General features: G+C 35.5%; 1 protein-coding gene across 5 annotated transcripts in view; it reads right to left on the reverse strand.

Moving 5' to 3' along the window:
- LRBA (LPS responsive beige-like anchor protein) overlaps window positions 1-21,903 on the reverse strand; it is a 514,593-nt gene that overhangs the window by 224,785 nt on the left and 267,905 nt on the right. For 3 of the 5 annotated variants that reach the window (XM_084884876.1, XM_084884872.1, XM_084884873.1), the window contains 3 exons: window positions 10,610-10,770; window positions 2,771-2,917; window positions 110-246 (listed from right to left, as the gene is read on the reverse strand). In XM_084884876.1, coding sequence (XP_084741002.1) covers window positions 110-246; window positions 2,771-2,917; window positions 10,610-10,770 — 445 coding nt within the window. The remainder of the gene's footprint in view (window positions 1-109; window positions 247-2,770; window positions 2,918-10,609; window positions 10,771-21,903) is intronic. The other 2 variants (XM_084884875.1, XM_084884874.1) reach the window with 1 other exon arrangement.

Consider the following 21,903-nt stretch of genomic DNA (forward strand, 5'->3'; position numbering starts at 1 on the left):
TAAGTCTGTCAGATTTTACCAATGCCAATCCTACTTAATAGCAGTGCACCATCCCATCCAAAGAAAAATACAATTCCATAGAAACGAAGCCCGCTCCTCATCGTCTCACCTTGGGGTCGATATTCTTGAAGTTGGGGTCCTCTTCATCCACCTCGAAATAGAGCTCGGAGGAGGTGACAGAAAGAATGCCCTTCACTACAACAGAGGGGGCCACAAGCTGAGCTGGTGTGCTCAGGCTAACAGGACCTGCCAAAAGGAAAAGGCAAGCTGCAAAGTTGGAATGACATTTTTCAAGAATTCAAATAGATTCAAGCAGAAATTTTATTTAATTTAAAAATTCTCATCCCTAGCACCAAATTGCCTGCTGACTCCTACACTTACAAATTCTGTCGTCCCCCCAAACTTCCTCAGAAAATGCAAAGTTAGGGTTCTCATACTAAGAGATTTCTAACAGGCGATTAATGATAACAGTAAGCCAGGATGCAATTATTTTACTGGGAGTCTGCAAAGCTTTGGTCTAATCTGGAAAAAAAAGGGCAGCTCTGCCTAAATAAGTCCATCCACATTCCATTTAGAAAACAAGCCTCAGGCTATCAAACAACATGGAACAACAACCAGCAGCAAGGAGGACTCAATAGGCTTCCAAGGCCAGAGGTTAGTTTAGAGTTTGGCTGAGGCATGATTATAAAAAGATCACTAGCTTATTAGCAAAGTGAGAAACATTACACCATATTCTCTGGTAAAGATTTTGTGCCAGCCTGACACAAAGCCTCTTCCGTAATAACTTTCCCCATGAAAGATTGGTAAAAATACTTATTTTATAAGCCTGCCTTTCCACTGTTAAATTTTGTTCAGTGCTTCCAAATCTAATATTAGTGTAGTTCAGGGACTCTGGGAGTAAACAGCTGGAGGGTGGGTTTCCAAGTGAATGAATTTTTATTGGAATAATCAAATCTCCACAGGGCTTATCAAAGAGACAAATCAGCCTGCTACTGAAAACAATAGATTCAGTACAGATAGAAGAGCACAAAGTATATTGGAGCTAAATATAAAATAACTAAAAAATAGTGATTATATTGTATATACATATAGATTTACGTGGAGATTCAATGTAGCAAGAAACTGAAATATCATGTTAATTCTTCATTGTACAAATCCTATAGGTGAAGAAAACAGCAAGAAAGATTGGCACTTAGAGGTCTGAATTAATATAGTGCCTATAAACACAGCACACCTATTCAGGTAATCAATGGGTGAATAAGTGTTTCAAAATTCAGATGAATTGACATTTCCATCGATTGTTAGAAGGGTGTTGGTCCTTAATCTCACATCAATCTTAATGTGTGCCAGTAGGACAATAGAAGGGATGCTCTGCGGAGATCAGAGCAGGTTTTGCCCTCTATTCCCAATGTACAAATACATTGTGTCTGCAGATGGGCAGCAGATAGCTACGGAACGGCCATGATTTCCCAAAGCTCATCCCTATAAATGGATGAAATAAGCAGCTATGTGTTCTTTTGCTGTCTCCTTTGCCCTTTGTACATTAGCATGTAATCCTGAGAAGAAATAACATTTTTTCAATCACTCGCAGACATTCAATTACAGGGTAAGCAGACAGCTGCAGGAGCTAGGGCAGCCTAGGTCCTAAAGAAGACCCCTGACAATTTCCACTTCATTTCTAACCCACACCACTTTATTAGTGTGGATTACTTCCTAATCCTATTGCCATTGTCAGGATTATATAATTAAACTCCCCTTTCACCTCTATTACTGTATGAATGTATTACTAGTAGCAAGAATAGAAGCAAAATAAAGGAGGAGGAAATGGGTAAATGGATATGAAGGGAAAGACTAGAGAATAGCATTCTCCACCTTATTCTCTATTCCCATCCTAAGTCCCTCACACTATGCCCCAATTAATTTTACTTTACTTCACACAGGAGATCACAGGTCATCAGAGTAGATGCCATTACGCATTTTGGCTTTCCATTGCCATTCACTGCATAGTAGTACAGGTTGAACATATATGGATGTCATTAAATATAAGATTTCTAATGCCTTTTCTCTTAAGTGAAGATGATCAAAACAGGTTATATAATTTTCCCTAAAGAAATCATAGAATCTTTCAGACTTTCCTCATAGAGGGACAGAGCCAAAGGCATTTAAAAAAAAAAAAAAAGCCATTTAATGAATGACTAAAATTTCAGGCTAAACAAGAGAATTTTTCCCATAAGGGAAGTAAAAGTGAAAATCTGCAGAGTACAAATCAAAATTCCTACATCAGGTAAAATATGTGAATCCTGTGTAAAGCCACAGCATTCCTGAAATGGGTTTTTGAGGGAGTTAAAGGTATATCAGCATGTTCACTAAGACCTGTATATCAAAGCAAATAGCTTATCTGCCTCCAAGCTTTATTTACAAAACAATTGGCAGAATTCTACTTATAACTCTCACATTACAGAGATTAGGTAACTCCCATGGAATGGGTGAAGCAATTTTATTTTGCTGTTGCTGCTTTTAAACACTTTTTTTCTTTTCCAGTGGAAATAATTCATTAAAATTAGCAGGGTAGAGACCGAACAGGATAAGAAAATAAAGGAGAAAAGTGTTGCAGGTTAGGTGGAAAATGTTTGAGGGCACAAAATTTTTTTATCTTGTGTAACTGTGGGTGTAAACTTAGTAGTCCTCGTGGTCACAGCTGAAAAAGTAAGTAATTAGATGCTTATTGGCCCAAAGCAGGCGGAAATATCTGCACAAGCACTGAATTTACCGGTGAAATTCTCTAAATCTTTCTCATCCGCGGATGACAGAGTGTCGTCGTCGCCTTCAGGGAGGACCTCGTTTTCTGAGTTCTGATTTCCTAAGGCCTGACTCCTGATGGACTGTTTTCCTTTGGTAAGGATATCTTCATCTGCAGCTGAAATGAGAAGGAAACAAAGCTGTCCATCAGCCTCCGAGGAGCACTTTGGCAGAGGGGCAGGGAAACTGTGGTGAGGCGAGGTGGGCAATCATTTGCACACGGAGTTCTCGGCACTGGGGAAAGGGGCTGGGATGGCACGTGCGATCCTTCTGACAAACGGGATTCCCCAACCCTAGTCTAATGTTACCCTGAACATGCACCCTAATCCCATTAAATCTGACCCTCACCGAACCATTTATTTACTCAGAGTTAAGGCAAGAGAAGGTTCAAAAGCAGCACATTTTTGGAAATTTTGTCAGTAGAAAAAAAATCAGAACCTATTTTTACAAATAATACCTACATAACACTAAAAAATAAGGAAGACCGGTTCACATTCCTGGGATAATATACTGATAAACATTTTGAAATGTTTGGGGAATTGCTATGAAAAAGAATCCAGAAGGAAGAAGAGTCAGAGCTAGGAGAGTTACAGCTACTGGGGACTCAGGCCAAGCCCTGAAGCCATATCTGCCACTCATAAAGCTCTGGCAGTTCTTAGAGGCTGTTCCCTTCCTCTTAACTTCACCCTCCCTCCTTCCTTCACCTTGCCCTTGCCCCACCCCCGCGCCCCACCCGCACCCTCACTACGGCCCTTAGACAAATATCCAAGAGCAAGGCAGTGTGGAAACTAAGTGGAGACTCAAACACTACCTCCTCCCAGTGTTTAAACTAAAGGGCTAAGACACCCCGGGGGCAAACATAACAGAAAGCCTGGGATGAGAGGCATCTGGGCAAGAGCCTCATGCTGCCTGAGCTGCAGCGGCCTGTGGAGAGCAGCACAGACTCGGAGGCCGGAGGGAGGGGGAGCTTGCAGGAAATCCGAGGAGTGAAGAAGCAGCTCTGCGGAGCACCTACAGCCAACAAAGGAACCACAGACAGAAGCAGAGGTGCAGCCAAAAGGAAAAAACACTGATACTCAATATACTGACTTCAAAACCCCACGTCCCTCAGACTCCGCTGCTTTGAGCAGCTTTCTCCCTAAGAAATGCATAAAAGCGGATGCTGACTGCCGGATTCTGATTTTTAAAAGCTCATGTGTCACATAGGGAAAGTTTAGCATCCTCCCTCCATCCCTGATTTCCAGCTAGGGAAATCCCAGAGGCAAAGTGCCTGATCTGCCCAGGCAGCAGCTATTGATATGGAAATCAGATGGACGGGCTTTTAGCTCCACAGCAGTTCCTGCCCAGACATAAGGCCCAAAATCCACAAAAGATAAAGCCCTCAGTTTGCAATAACATGACTAAAATTTATACATGTCATATATGCCAAATATGTATGTTACCTGGTTAACCTGAGAAATCAAAGGTCGTTGAGATGAGTAGGAATGGTTATGGATAACTTTAAAGGGTGAAAGTTTATTTTTATCATTTATTGTGAGTTCACCAGGTATATCATTCACATATAATATGTGTGGCACTTCTTAAAATAATATAGGTGCCTTCTATTAAATAACAAAGTCATGAAAAGAAGCTTTCATTATTTAGCTCTGAATACCCTCTATGGGTAAGTAAAATCTTTTTTCCCCTATGCTGCAAACATATGAAGGTCTCATAAATAATTGGAAAACAATTTAAGAATCCATTTTAAGTGGGTCTGTATTTTTAAAAGCTACAAAAAAATATACCAAACCCAATACTTTTAAAGAACATATCAGTATATGTTTTTATATCATTGCTTATATTTCAAGTATTTGTTTCTTACTTTGAAATCATTAAACACTGGCTCTTAAGCCCAAACAAGATCTTTATCAATTTGCTATCAATTTTACTAAAAATAAATTGGTCACTGATAAATACAAGAGAAATCACCATTTTATATATTTTCTTATAAAATACATTACAATAAATTAACAACTACCAGTCAGGTTTTAGTATAATATCAGCATGTTATGTTCTCAATTCCTGGATTTAAATTCCTTCTAAGCAGAAATAATAATGCTAATAATAAACAACACTTATCATGTGTCAGGAAGTGTTCAAAGCACTTTACATATTTAACTCATTTAATTATCACAAACCTCTTCTATTTTTCCTTTTCAGATGAATAAACAGACTCAGAGAGGGTTGCATAACTTGTCCAAGGAACATAGCTCCTGAGAAGTAGAATTAGGAGTCTGTGGCCCCGGAATCTGAGCTCTAAACCACTATACAAATATTAATGCAAATGCAACTTACTGGTTCTTACATTTCCACCTACTAATTCTTACATTTCTCATAGTGTTTTTTAAAAAGGTAAGTCAGAATTATAACAAAAAAGTAAAGAATAAAAGGTGTTCATTTCCAAACCTAAATCTGATGAACGTATGACAAACACATCAAAAACAACTAAATTCAACACCTTGCTCATTACTTCTCTGATTAGTGCCATACATGTTGTAAAGTATGCCAAGCCTATTTGAAAAAGAAAAAAAAAAAGAGAGAGAGCGAGCGATAGAAAAACCCCTTTAATCTGCAAACATTTACAACAAAAAAAAAAAAATTAGAGAAGCCAGTGGCAATATAAAATAGCTCAGTAAATAAATTCACATTCACTTAAATGACCATTAAATATAAGTTTTTATCCCTTGCAACTGGAATTTAAAATTTTTTAAGTGTTCTCATCATGCTGACACATTAAAACACAGAAACACTGAATTAAATAAAATTTTATGAAAAGAAGTTTAAAGTATTCTAGTCCTACTATACGCATACAAACACGCACTTTTTATTTATTTACTTATTTTTACAAGCTCAGATTCTGGAATTGTTCAACCTCAACTGAAAAACGTCTTGTCATGGAAAATATGCAGCTTACTGATATTTAGAATGGTTTTCCTGTAATTAACTCCCCCTTGAGGATTTTAAGTTAGCAGCAGTAAAATTACCAACAGTACTCTAATACACACCACATGCGCTGGCATTCAATTCTCAATGGTCTAATAGCTTTCTGCAAAAGAACTTTTTTCTCTTCTCAAAATTAGAACAAAAAATGCCCCAAACATAAAATAAATGATAATTATCATGTTTATGTGCTGGGAAAAGTATATTTTTAACTTTCGTTTGCCTTATACTCAATCAACCATTGAAACAAGTACCAACTCTTTTGATGTGAGTATATTCTACACTTTATAAAAGTTTCACTGAATGAAGTCAGAACATATTTTTGGTTCAGTTTAAAAGTTTGATTCGGATCTTTTTCTAGCTAATCAAAGTATTTCCAAAGATGGTAACTATTTAAATTTTTATATCACTATTAAAAGATTGCCTTCATCTAATCTCATATTTTATTCTGGTTTAATATTTATACTAACTTAATAACTAGAGTACAATTGTTACATAAATTGGATAAATTTGTCAAAAATGCATTCTTTGAATCATGACTTTAGATTCACAGAAGCTAAGAGCAATGAGAGGAATCAGAGAGAAGCTGGTCCTCAAAATGTAAAGTTCAGTTTCTTCAGAGCTAGCACTGGACATGAGTTGATTGATTCATTCAACACAGGCTAGGTAAGTATCAATAAAATTGAAAGAGAATAAAAACATGGAAAACTGTTCTACTTATGATATAAATCTCCTTTTAAAAGTCTACTGCACAGTGAACTAGTAATCAATAATCCATATCACAATAAAAGTTTAAACATTAACCATTACCATCTTATTTTTTTAAAATTACTGCTGAAATAACAGTGACTTCAAATGTACATAATTAAATATGGGAATCCACTTAGTGTGAAGTACATAGCATAACTGTTTATTCTGAACAGACCACCATAGAGTTATGTTATAGACAACCATTTTCCTAAAATAGTTTATATCATTTGTGCAGTTTCCAAAGGGTTCCAAGTTAAGAAGATTTACCCTAGGAAAAATTGGTGGAACTACAAAGGATGATGAGGAGAACAAACCAATTTCATCTCCTAATGACGCCAGGTTCCTGGAAAGTGTTAGACAGAGAAGCTAATAGATGTTGAATTATGAAAAGAAAGAAAGAGTATCTGTCATTACTGAAGTTATGAGAGAATGGTATCATTTAGGACCTTTACATGGTCTGTCATCCCCACAAAACCAGATGAGGTACTTGTATCATCTATATGATTACCACATACTGTTTAAACTGTGTTAAATCCTCCAAATATATTTCTATTAACATTCACAGCACTACAAAATAAAAATATCTTGAATTCAATAGGAATCTACTACTAAATTTGTTCAATGTTTGAATTAACTCCAATCTTTCTACCATTTAAAACATGTTTCATATGGCTTTAATTTGAATATAAAATGCCCATTATATTTAACAATTGATTTTAGAAAACAGCATAGCACAATGGTCCCCAAAATCTGATTAGTCATCGATTAACCTGGGCTCAATCCTACATTTACCAAGAATTATGTTGGCCTTTTCAAAACTCCTCCATTTCCTCTTATGTAAAGAATAAAGTTAGACTAAACTTTAGCCTAAGTTTTTTCCAAATCTATAATGCTATGATAATAACTGATAAGCTGGCCACTGAGCATTAGGAGAATGTTACAAATCATTACAACTCATTTCTAATAAAAATTAAACCTATAAAATGGACCAAAATGCCCTGGAGAATCAAATATCCACTTCCGCTTGCTGCTGCTAATTTCCATAAAGAATATTTAATCACAGAAGGAAGTATTGGTTTTAATTTTAAAATATGACTCAGTTTCTGCAAAGTTAAAGAAATCTCCCATTACAAAATGACTTTTATAAATAACCACTTTAGAGGGTCTCTCTTTGAAAAATTACCTAAAGCCCTTTCCCCCAAGCAAGTTAATGTGAACTTGGGAAGGGCAATTAAATTGTCAGAATTAAAAAATTTGTTTTTAACTAGAAGGTAGCCAGAAGTAGAGTCATGGGGCTAGTATTGATCGCCCGTACAGAGAACATCACTCTTCAGGTATTTACTCTGCCACCTTTACACCAGAGGCTTTCCTTCAAATCAAATCAATCCATAAAAAAGATGGCTCTTACTACTAAAATACATAACTAATCTCCAATGGCATTTCTATTAGATGCCATCCTTTAATAAAGATAATATAATTTATGATGTTTTAAGATACTGCATTTTCAAAATGTCCTGTCTTCTTAGTTAAATCAATTATAAAAAAGTGAGAAGTTATAAAACCGAGACATTAGCCAGTAATATCTATTTTAAATATTCAAATTCCACGTTAGAGCATAGTATTTATCCACGCTAAATTCTATAATTTCAACTGCTTTTTTTTAAATCATATTAACTGTTTTTATTTTGCATTCTTGACTCTATGTTTATTTTCATTAGCTTTCTGTTGTTATTAAGAATAAAAAACAAAGACTTTTAAAATTAACACAAAGTTAAAAATGAATGTCAACTATAAGATACTTTAAAAATATTTTAAAATTAAGCTCTTTGTTTACATAACATATTAGCATAACTTATGCTAATATGTTATGTAAACAATACTATAGCACAATTCATGTGCTGAGTTCCAAAACTGTCTAATATTTATTAGTTAAAATAAAAATGACATACAAAATATAATTAGAGTTTATATCTTTTTCAAAAAAATGTTATATTAAATATGACATATCTTCTTAACTGGAAGACCACTGAAGAATCTCCTACACATTTAATTAGTTTTTTAAAATATACATTTCAGATTTAAATTTTGTTTTTAATCTTTTCAGAGCCTTTTAAGTATTAATGCAAAATGTTATCAAGTAGAATGAAAACTGCATAAAATGATTAATTGTACTTCTTTCTCTCAATGTGGAAGTACATAATAAAATACAGATAAGTAATTAATATTATATTAATCTTTCAATTACTATTTAGAGCCATTAGAGTGAAATCTGCTTCTATATAGGATTTAAAATGTCTTCATTAAGTGATAGTAAGCATTTCTAATACCTTTTTAAAAATCAGCCTCTTAGCATTAAAAATGTTGTCATGATAATTATTTTTAATGTAAAATTCAACAATAAGATATAAACTGATTCATTACGAAGAAGCTTATCATGCCCAAAATGGCTAAATATACTATTTTTGAAAAATAGACTTTAATAAGCTCTGTCATTAAATATATTCCACAAATTTTAAATTCAGTTACTGATATTTCAGATAAAAGGACTAACAGTTCACCTCTGTGCAATTTTAGAAAACAATCCCTCTTTCCAGATATAAAACAAAAAATTTTCATGAAAGCATTTTTATTTTCATTCATTGACTACAGAACTCACAACTCAATGTGAAATGACAGTTAACAAGACAGAAAAATACTTATTAAATATTAAGTGCACATGGTAACAACTGTTTGACTGAAAAGGATAAAGCCCAATAAAGGCTGATTTTTCAATGTAAGGGTCATTAGCCCAAAACAAAAACACAAAAACAGGAAAGGTAGGGGTGTGTGTGTGTGTGTGTGTGTGTGTGTGTGTGTAATCTCTAACACCACATAAAAAGTCCATGAACCTTAAAAGCAAAAGTGGCCTAATTAATTCTACATCTTATTTCTCCTTCTCCACCTCCTGCAGTTGAAGATGTAGGGCTCTGAGACTATTATTGCTTTTAGATCACTTTGTTATTGACTAGTCTCTGTATGATCATTTATTTTAAAGGACTGATGTCACATTTGGTGTTATATCTGATGACATATTGTGGACATTTTCTTCCAGAAATGGCTCTTTAAGGCAGAGTGCAAGAGGTTAAGCTGCCTGACTGAGGCCAAATCTAAGACCACAGACTTTTAATCTAAATTCTCAATATCCTTATTTATGTAAGTTAACATGTATTTTTGTATACTGGGTACTATCATTTAACCATAAACTGCTGCATATTAAACTAATCCCTTCCAAACAAGAAAATAACACTATTTCTTAACTTATTAAAAAAAAATAACCAATTTTTATTTTATAAAATCATTATAATTTTACTATGGAGAGGGACATTTTCTTCCTTAATCAATACATCTTAATAGAATTTCAAAAATTATAAAGTAGTAAGTGAAGCCATATGCCCAAAGAGAATAAATTATCAAATCCAAATGACTTTTTCAGTTTTCCAATTTGCTCATCAGGCTTCTACTTAAACTGAATCATAGTGATATGCATTATATCAAAATAGGAACAGTGCTTTGTGAAGCTCTGATAAGAAGATGATGCAGAACAGGAACATTTGAAAATAATGCTTATTCTCTTCTTCCACGAGTCATTTGTCACGACCACCTACAAATCAAGGCTTAGAACGTATCTGGCCACTTGGACATTTATTATCACATCTCCCACTTCATAATCTCATGCTAGAGTACCCTGGTTGAGGGAAAACCATACACACACAACAGAACCTGAAAACGTATTTGGTTTGTAAATGCTGTCTTTCTGTTATTCATGGATCTAAGGCCTGTGTCCTGGATTAATCCACTCAAAGCCATACGTGCCATTTTAAAGGGCATTTTATCCTCCTGCTCTGGAACAAAGGGCCTATATTAAGTTCTGTATGTGAACATAATAAATAAATACACTTGACACCATAATTTAATAGGACTCTACATTAACGATAAAAAAATGTAACTTCTCTTTCTGGGGTACCTAGGAAATGTGGTGTTGGGACCATTTTACAGAGCCTGGTAATAATGAAGATATGCTCTTCATTACCAAGTACTGTACCTGCTGCTACAGGCAAGGAGTAGTTTATACACTGACCATGTTCCACGGCTGTTTTTAGTGTCGCTTCAGGATGTGTCGATCCTAGAGGGTTACGCACAAATCGTCGCCGGCGCCGCAAGTCATCTTCCCAGTAGTCAAGGCGCCAGAACTCACGAGGACGACTACAATGAAACAGAGAAGCCACATATGTTAGCAATTATCAAACAGCGTGGTAGCACTGAATTTCTGCATAAAGCTCTCCTTGTTTGCTCTGCCTTTTTTTTTCCCCCCTCCCTTTCCTCTTAATTCTCCCTCCACCTCACACTCCCCTTTCTGCAATCTTTAACTTAGGTATGTCCTTGAAAATAACAATATCACCTTCCAGTCTAAGGAACTCCTTTTCCTTTTTCTTGGAAGGTGAAATGAGCACTAAATACATCATTTTGAAATGAATTGCTGACAGTGTGATCAGTTTCCCCACACTCTAGTGGCATGTGCTCTGATTTCAGCCTCATTTCAGCCTCAGCAGGGCACCTTTCTCTGTGGCTGCATTTATAAACCAGAATAGGGAAAAGGCTATTATAAATATGGTATAGCATTACCTATATTAATCAAAGTCTGTCCCCCTTCATTTTTCTTCCTAATTTGTGCCTTTTTGCACAAGGTCAGTAAATCATACCATGAATTCTTGGTCCAGAAAGTGTTAACTTTAATGAATATCTCAGTTACATGGTTATGTATGTGATAATAAAATATTACTCTGTTTAGATGTGCAGGAATTTAATTAAAATAATCTCTTAAAATATTCATTACATTTAGCCCCTGAGGCTTAGAACAACACAAGAAAATGCATTTCTTTTCCATTTACTGTTTTTAAATAAACCATTCCTATAGAGTGAAATAGCAATCTATTTTCAAGCAAATCAGATTGGATTTCTGTTTTATGTAGTCTGTTTTTATATTTAATTAAAAACTACATGCTATATGATGTGCAATAATTGCTATATCAAAAGCATACTTTTGGAAATATATTTTTTAAAGGGTTCACTCAATTCAAGTTCTATATTTTCCCCAATTATGTAGATGTTGTACATGGCAATGCATAAATATCAACTTTCTCTCCTATTAACTAATTGTGATCTAACATGCTGGAAAATATTTTATAAAGAAAACACTAATAGTAAGAAAAAAATCTCTGCAGACTGTACTTATTCACTAAAGATACACAGCATGAAAACCTATGGGTCTCGATAATGAAATTTTAAAAATTCATAATCGAAACTTCTGCAAGTAATGTCTAATATAAAATAAAATCTCACTTATGTTTCATGAGCTAATAAAATTGTACCTGTCAGCTTTGACAAATTAGTAGTCTTGAGCAATTGACAGTCCCAAAATACTCACATAAAAGTTATCCCTATTTTAATGTTTTAAAATGGTATAAAATTTTTGAAAGATTTATAGTAAGTACTTAATCAATTAAAAATTATCCTAGATTAATAAAAGCATAGGTAACAACAGTATATTATTTAAAGAAAATATTTTTTTAAAAATAATAGGAATCTATGCTCTTTTCTGAGAATTCTGGATAGACACAGAGAACACAAACAATTTCCTTTGTTGATTTTGATCATGCATAAAGAGGAGATATAATGCACTCAAAATGGAGTGCCAAAGAATGTAAGAATTACAGACCTCAAAAGAAAAATTAAAAAGCTTTTATTCTTCTTTGTTGTTCTGCTGTTTAAATTTTAAATGAATACTAATGTTATCGTTTAAAAATAAATAAGGAATACCTACAGAATATACACACAAACAAAAGACAACAGTTGTTTAAGCTCAATTAATGAAACAAAATTCTCCTTAGGTGAGAGGGGGAAAGGCACACAGATGGCTCTGTGCTTGGCTTTGATAGTCCTGGAGCTTGGATAGGCACTTCATCATTCTGCCTACCTACATTTATCTGTTAAAATTATTATCAAATATCAGCCAGGATGCAGTCGTGAATCACAGGCTGCTCCTCGTCTTCAGGGGAATGATACAATGAGGGTCTATTCATCAGTGCGGCAATCGGCACAAGTAATTAGTTCCCTAGACTGAGATCCCCTACAAGGCCTATTTCAGTCAGCACCACAAACATATGACCATGTAAAGCTAATGAAAGCTGCTAAAATTTGTTAACCTTTTCTGCCATCAATCCTTCTAATATTCCATGCTTCAGTATTATGCAAAGGTGGTAAATTATTAATTTGTCATTAATCCATCCTTCTGAATTTTGAATCAAATTAAAAGATGTCATTCTTCTTGATAACAATTAAAATTATGAGATGTTAAGCTGCTATTATAAAATTATTACTAAATTAGGTAACAACATATTGCAGTATAATGCATGAGAGTGAAGTCAAACTGAAGGCTAATAAAGTGTGTGTAGTGGTTTTGTCATACAGTAGAAAAAAAAAAGAGGAATTATAAAATCACCCACAAATTATCAAGTAACTAAAAGATAGCATGTATAAGAATAATAATCAAAATTAGAAGCAAGCAGAACTATAATATTTATTTCTGTGCTTTTTTATACTAACAAAAAATTGTCACAATGGTGACATTTGGCTGAAGCAAAAGCCCCAACACATTAAATCTGAGAATTTGTCTGCATAGTAAAAAAAAAAAAAAATGTTTAAGATAAGGTTTGCACTAACTACATATTTCTGTCTTCAAATGTAAATATTTTACCAAAACTAAAAAATACTTAGATATAACATAAGCAGAATGAAGAACTTTATACCTTAACATAATCTGTACAATAAGCTATGTCCTCAGACTACCTTCTCCATACAAGTCATCTACTTCCTGTACAATGTTTTAAAGTAATCTGAAGACAAAGCAAACACCACTTATTTCAGATCACAAATCTAGAATGAAATACAAAAATCACATAGAGAGATCAACATTTTCAATGTCTTTTTGAGAGTCTCACCATATAAAAGCACTGTTCTAGGTGACAGGATGAAACCCTTAGGGAAGTTACTCATAATGGAATACTTACTGGCCTCATCTGAAACAATAGCATTTATCACCCAATTTCTGTTGGTGAGAGTAACACATGTTCTTTGGACAGAAGTCATACTCATTTTTTCAGATGAAGGTAATTACAAGCATGTTTAAAGTCACTTAGACAGTAACAAAACTGGGCCTAAGAGTGTAATGTTTTGTCCTCTTGACCCTAACTCCCTCCAACACATTCAGTATATAAAATTCTATCACCCAAAAAAGAAGCATGATTTGTCATTTGAGAAATGATCAGAAAGGAGAATGTGTAGTTTTCAATTATCAACATCCTGTAACTTCTGGTCATCCATATAAAGTTTTCACTCTCATTTAAGAAATATTGCCATTCCCTCCCCCAAAAATCCCTGCAAGGAGAAACAGGATTTAAAAAATGGCAAATTTGGCATAGTGACCCAACTTTCTCCCCATAAGTTTATAAATTAACAAAACAAATTACTGTACTATCATGGATGGTTAGTAAAATTAAAAAGACTCCAAGAATTCAAACAGATGGTGGACCAAAACCAAGTATGGATGAGAAATCATTTATTCTGAAGCCTTACAAATATGTTTAGATCACTATATAGTATCCCCCTCCCTCTCTCTATATATATATCTACTCCCCAAAATTATATTAATACTACATGATGCCAACATCCACAAACTTCATCTTTATCCATTTCCACTAATAACTAAAACTAAGATCACAAGAATTATTCAAATTAAGGATGTGAGCCTGGGATCTATAAGATCTGGAAATAAAGCCTTTTCTGTAAAAGGGGCTATAATTAGGTCCCCTATCAATACACAGCCTCTAAGTAGTACTCAAATCTTTGACTAATAGGAATACATGTGTCTTTGAAAGTTGAGGATGATACTAAAATTAGATGTTATAACTCTTATTTCTAATTATTTCTCCACAATATTTGTCCTAATGTCAAAATCTGAGAATAAATTTCAAGGTAGGTCTAATTGTCTTTTTCTAATTATAAATCATCTATCTTTCTAAATGTAAATCTTTTACATTTATGTTTGTATACACACTTCTTTAACATATCACTACAATCTATACAGAAAAGAATACAAGATGATGCCATTTTATATATACAGAATATATATTTTCTAATCAACAAACACAGAATTTGATAGACTGCTGAAATAATTCTTAGAAGGAAACATAACTGAAACATCAATACCAATTTATTCCCTTTCCTAGGCCTATTGTGGTTAGTGATCAGGCAAAACAAATGAATAAGAATAAGCAAAATGAAAATCAGTTCTAAAAGGTAAAAGTATTAAAAGAGAGAATCAAGCCCTGGTAAGGTGGCTCAGATGGATGAAACATCGTCCCACACACCAAAAGTGTGCGTTCAATCCCCAATGGATAAATGTTTCTCTCTCTTCCTCTCTTTCTCTCTCTCTCCTTTCCTCCCTTCTTTAAAATCAATTTTGAAAAAAAAAATACACATATATCCTCAGGTGACAGTTAAAAACAAACCTCGCCGAAACCGGTTTGGCTCAGTGGATAGAGCATCGGCCTGCGGACTGAAGGGTCCCAGGTCTGATTCTGGAAAAGGGCATATACCGTGGTTTCTGGCACATCCCCTGTGGGAGTTGTGCAGGAGGCGGCTGATCGATGTTTCTCTTTCATCGATGTTTCTAACTCTCTTTCTCTCTCCCTGGCTCTCTGTAAAAAAATCAGTAAAATATATGAGGGGGAAAAAACAACCTCACACAGAATCAATTATTAAGATATGACCCACATTCTTCCTATAATAATTGAATGATTCAACCAAAAATAATCTATTATTTTCCACATGTAAATTATAGATTTTTTAAAGTTCAGTTTTCCTCAAAGAAAGTATGGTAAGCCAGTTAACAATGTATGAATAGATAAATATTGAAAAAGAATTCTAAACTATTTTCTAATAACAGTGGTTGACTCTTTCCTTAACTTGAGCCAGATGCTAGGGATATAAGAACTATTAAGATATTGTCCTTAATTAAGAAGTACAAATGGGACTCAGTAGTTAAGAGTGTTGTTCTGCACACAGATGAGTCTCAGGTTTAATTCCCGGACAAGGGCATATACCTGGGATATAAATTCGATCCCCAGCCCAGGTCAGGGCATATAGGGAAGGCAACCAATCAATGTTCTTTCACATTGATGTTTTCTCTGTCTCTCTCTTTCCCTCGCCCCTCTTCCTCTCTTCCTCATTCCCTCCTCCTCTACTCCTCTCTTCCAATACTCCTTCCCTCCCTTCCAGTCTCTAAAATTATGCTCAGGTGAAAAATAAATAAATAAATAAATTAATTAATTAATATTACAAACTGGTAGTTACAAAATAGTCACTGGGATGTAAAATAGACATAGGGAATATAGTCAGTAATATTGTAATAATTATGTAATGCCATGTGGGTATTAGATTTATGGGGGAAATACTTCTTAAGTTATATAAATGTCTAAACACTATTCTGCATACCTGGAACTAATATAGTACTGAATGACAACTGTAACTGAAAAATAAAAAATAAATAAAAATACAGACTTCAAAAAAGTATACTGTCACTGACCTGGGAAACAAAACAAATAAGAAGAAGAAAAAATAAGAAGAATTAAAAACAAACAAACAAAAAAAAACACACACATGTATGATAGAGCAGAACTTTATTAAGTAGCTATTAAACTGCACAATTCTGGGAACACTGTTCACATCAAAATGTGTAAGTGGCACTTCGGGAGTTGTACAATGCTCGGCTTGCATTGCTGTATGAAGACTGTGTGAGAACAATAGGATGCTATGAGAATGCCTATATTTTTCCCTCTCCATACAATACTCATGCTCCTCTCTCTGACAGCTAAATTTAATCTTGGAGATAGGAACCTGAAGAAGGTCCTTCCAATGCTATCAATAGCAGTCACGTGTAAGTACTTATTCCCCTGCTACAGGAAAAGGTGTTCGCACCAGAACGGATATGGTTGTCAAAAAACAGGCAAAACTCAAAATGTAGAATAAAACAACCAAAAACAAAAGAAAAACATTAACATTTATTTCAGTGAAGTCGTGAAGTTCATATTACTTTAAGGAAGATTACTTTCTTGATAGTATATTAAAGTAAAATACTATATTATTTGTATTTGAATGCTAATTACTGAAATCAGTGATAGCTATATAAATATTCCACTAATTCCATAGCCTAAATATATTGGCACTTGTTATTCAAATTAGCCAGATATATATACATCTCTCTTCTCAACTATTTTAGTGTCATTTTATGTGATTTGGTTCTATATCAACAAAAGAATGCTAGTTTTGTTTTTTTTAAAAAACTATCACAAAGAAATTATATTAGAAAAATTTTCCATTTTCCACCTTACCCAGTTTCTTGTGACAATACCTGATAAATACTTATGACCTTACAAAAGCCAGTAATAAATTCTTTTGGCTACAGAAAAATTCTAAATCCTAGAAAAGTTTAGTACTTAATATTTATTCTTAAACTAGAAGCCCAGTGCACGAAATTTGTGCTCGGGGTGGGGTGGGGGGAGGTGTCCCTCAGCCCAGCCTGGACCCTCTCAAATCTGGGACCTCTCAAGAGATGTCCAACTGCCTGTTTAGGCCCCATCCTGGTAGGATCGGGCCTAAACGGGCAGTTGGACATCCCTCTCACAATCCAGGACTGCTAGCTCCCAACTATTGCCTACCTGCCTGATTGCCCCTAACCGCTTCTGCCTGCCATCCTTATCACCTTCTAACCACTCCCCTGCCAGCCCAATTGCCCCTAATTGCCCTCCCTTGCCGGCCTGATCACCCCTAACTGACCTCTGCTGCCAGCCTGGTCAACCCCAACTGCCATCTCCTGCAGGCCTGGTCCCTCCAACTGCCCTCCCCTGGTGATCTGGTCACCCCTGTCTGTCTTCCCCTGTCAGCCTCATCGTCCCTAACTGCTCTCCCCTTCTGGTCTGGTTCCCCCCTGCAACTGTCCTACCCTGCAGGCTTGATCGCCCCCAACTGCCCTCCCTTGCAGGCCTGGTCCCTCTCAACTGCCCTCCCCAGCTGGCCATCTTATGGGGGCAGCTATCTTTGACTACATGGGGGAAACCATATTGTGTGTTGGAGTGACAGTCAATTTGCATATTACTCTTTCATTAGATAGGATAGAGGACTGGTGCATGGGTCGGGGCTGACTGGTTTGCCCTGAAGGGTGTCCTGGATCAGGGTGGGGATTCTCTTGTGGCATGGAGTGGCCTGGATGAGGGGCTTGTGGTAGTTTGCAGGCTGGCCATGTTCCCCAGTGACCCAAGCATAGGCCAGGACTGGCTGGAAGCAGGGATCTGGGATTTATTTATATTCTATAATTCAAACTTTTTTAAAAAATATATTTTATTGGTTTTTCACAGAGAGGAAGAGAGAGGGACAGAGAGTCAGAAACATCAATGAAAGAGAATCATCGACCAGCTGCCTCTTGCACACCCCCCACTGGGGACGTGCCTGCAACCCAGGTATATGCCCTTGACTGGAATCGAACCCGGGACCCAGTCTGCAGGCCGACACTCTATCCATTGCGCCAAACCAGTTTCAGCTATAATTCAAACTTTTTAGCCTTAAGTGGAGGCCAAGGCAGTCCAGGGCAGCCCAGGGTGGTGGGAAGCTTGGCTTCCTCCATCACCAGGGGCAACCCAAGCCTCCTGCTTACAAAATCTCCGTGGGCACCACCATCTTTGTTGGAATTTATTTATCTTCTATAATTGAAACTTTGTAACCTTGAGCAGTGGCCAGGTCAGGCCAGGGTAGATGGAATGCTTGGTTTCCTCCATCGCCAGGGGCAACACAAGGCTCCTACTTGCTCCAGCTCTGGCCCCTGCCATCTTGGTTGGGTTAATTTGCATACTTGCTGCTCCTGATTGGCTTGTGGGCATGGCTGGTGGGCGTAGTGGAGGTATGGTCAATTTGCATGTTTCTCTTTTATTATATAGGATTTTTATATTACCTGTTTTAATAAGTCCTATATCTGGCTAGTTTCTATTTTCATATTTTTAGATTAAAAATGCATGCTAGACCTTACAACTAAAATAAATAGTAACCTCTAAAAAAAAAGTAAACATTTTCAGTTCATTGTCACCTAGAAGATAAAATTGCTTAAGTTCTACTGGGATTTAACTTTCTGCATTATAGTAAATCCTGGTGAAATAATGTTCAGGTACCATAGGGTATCATACAACATAAAATTATACTTTATCTCACAAACTGAACTCTAGAGTGCCATCATGCAAATAGGCAGAAAGAAAATTAACTAAAACCTCTGTTTACCAAGTACCAACTATAAGTCAAAGGCAGGTGATCTATGGACTGTGCTATCTTAATGAAATGAAAGAAAAAACCATTCAAATGTGTGGATCCCAGGGGAAGAAACATGTTCATCAGCAGGATTATTTCTTCATTGAGGCCTGACATAGGGATTTGATATTAAGTTGAGTCACTAAAGCATCATTATATTACTTATGCAAAATAATATTTTATGTAGTTATGAATATTTGCATGGTACTATTCGGTGCATTTCCTCATCTGGTTTTAGAAGCATGTGGAAACCCATCATCAATTAGCTGTTACTTCGAGTATTTTATAAAAATATAATTTTGCAAAAAGTTAATTATTCAAAAAAGAATCCCAAGCTTTTCCTAGTTGCTGATAGCCTTTTAACCATTTTCTTATTCAGTCAGCATTTTTATCAATAAAAAAAGTTATCAGAAAATAAATATAGTGTTAATTGTGCTACCAATTAAAACTCTAATAAAACACAATTAAAAAAAAATTCAAATAAATTATGTTGCTGGTTAGTAAAAGCCCCAAAATACACCTCAGTAGCCGTACTATATAGACAATCTGATCTATTTTCCCAACATCTAAATTTTTTTAAATTCACCAAACATTTCTTGAGTGCCAGCTAAGTACTAAATTTTTTAAAAAATATATTTTATTGATTTTTACGGAGAGGAAAGGAGAAGGATACAGAGTTAGAAACATTTATGAGAGAGAAACATCAAGTCAGCTGCCTCCTGCACAATCCCTACTGGGGATGTGCCTGCAACCGAGGTACATGCCCTTGACCAGAATCGAACCTGGGACCCTTTAGTCCACAGGCCAACACTCTATCCACTGAATCAAACCCATCAGGGCAAAGTACTAGATTTTGATACACAGGAGTGAATTATGATGGACTCAGCCTAGAATTTTTTGTGTGCTATAATCAGGATAAGGAAATGATCAAATATAAAAAAAATAACAATTTTGAAATAAACAGCATTTACTGCATTGAGCTACTATTTCATAATTTTGAAACAGACAGCATTTACTAGACATTGGGCTCTTTCATATGTTCATTATCACCAAGACTCACAATAACCCTGCCATGATTAAATACTGGTACTTTGATTTTAAAGAAGAAACTAAGTCTCACCCATCAGTAGCAAATAATAAGCCATGGACTTCAAAGCCAATGAGCTCTTCACATGACATTTTCTGTAGAAATTCTTATTGGACACTGTTATAGGTACAATCAAAGTACTAATGAACCCTGCCTGGTAGGATTGAGGATTTCATTAAGATTTCAATGAAGATCTCTTTTGTAAGTTTTATGAGGACAAGGGTTTGTGTCTAATTCACTGACCAAGCACAGTAAGTGGAACAAAGCTGGAACTTAGTAAATAATCGATTAAAGAATGAACAAGATGACTTTTTAAAGAAACATAAATGACAAACGGGAATCTTCTGGGGAAAATGGAAAGGACATCCTGGAACAGAAAAAAGAGCATAAACAAAGGCATGGGGACCTAAAAAGGCATTTTTATCTAAAGAAGTTCAAGAAAGAAAGATAATTTCAAAGCAGCCTTAGTAGTTCAGTTTGTTCATTAAATTCTACACATGAGACAGACTCATGAGAGCAGGCAGACAGGTTTGGTGGTTGGGGGGAGGGGAAGGAGGAAGGATCCAGCAAAAAAAAAGAGAACTCATGGATATGGATAACAGTGTGGTGGTTGCAGGGGAGTTTGGGGGGATGGGGGAGTGGTGGTGATGGAGATTGAAGAGAGCATGGAGGGGATAAATGGTGATGGAAATTAAAAAAAATGGAATAATAATTTTAAAAAGCAGCCTTAGAGTACCAATAGCTTAGACAGAAAACACAGGTTTAGAAGCAAGATTTCAAAAGGGCTTGTATAGTCAACTGAAATAGTTACTTTTATATCCTATAGTCAAGAGACAACCCAGCTTCCTCAATAATACAGGTTTAATCCAATCAGCCTTGCATGTTACATGGCAGCGATATAAATAAAAGAAGGCAGAGGGTGTGGAGCCTAGGGGCTAAGATTCCAGGGACATATTTGAATCGGGATAGATTAGATTTGCTGAGACATTCAACAAGGGAGATGAAAAAAAGGAGATAATGAGAATAAAACAGGTTTGCGACAAAGGGGGCAAAGAGGGGATAAAGATGCTACTTAACTGAAATGATGCAGGTTAAGTAGGTGTGGTAGGGAAGAATAATCGTGTCCTAGATTCCTAATAATGTCTAGGCAGAAAAGTCTAACAAATAAGCAATATAACTTGGTAATTCAAAAAGCAGCCTGGCTAGAGATATAGAATTAGGAGATTTATCAGCTTTGGAAGTCAGTGAAATTAGACCTTCATCTAACAAAAGTTTACCAAGCAGTTATTATAAGCTAGGCAGTGTGCTAGATCCAGAGAAAATTGTATCCAAAGGATGGGAGAAAAGTAAGAATAAAATCTGAGAGATCCCATTATTAAAAATATTACAGGAGAAAAAGGGATCAATGAAATAGAGAGGAAAGCAACTGCTCCTGACAGTCAGTGAGTTAATAGGAAAATCCAAATAGAAGGGGACGATAAAGGACAAAGAAGCAGACTCTTCAAAGCTGTGGGTGAGCAAAAATATTAAATAAGGACAAAAAAATAAATAAAAAATAAGGACAAAGAAAGAAAAGCTTGTATGCTTCTGAGTTTTAAACAGTTATATGATATATAATTTATACACTGTAAAGTTCACCTGTTAAAGTGTACAATGCAATGGGTTTTAGTATTGATAGAGTTGTGCAACTATTACTGTAATCTAATTATAGATTTTTATTCCCCCAAAAAGCAATCACACACACACCCATTACCCATCATTCCTCATTCTCCCTTCCTTGGGAATGGACATGTAGAGGATTTCTCATTATGTAGGATAAAAAGTCAGTGCATGTGTTTGCT

Source organism: Pipistrellus hanaki (assembly GCF_964339955.1).
Source record: "Pipistrellus hanaki genome assembly, chromosome: 5".
NCBI lineage: Eukaryota > Metazoa > Chordata > Mammalia > Chiroptera > Vespertilionidae > Pipistrellus > Pipistrellus hanaki.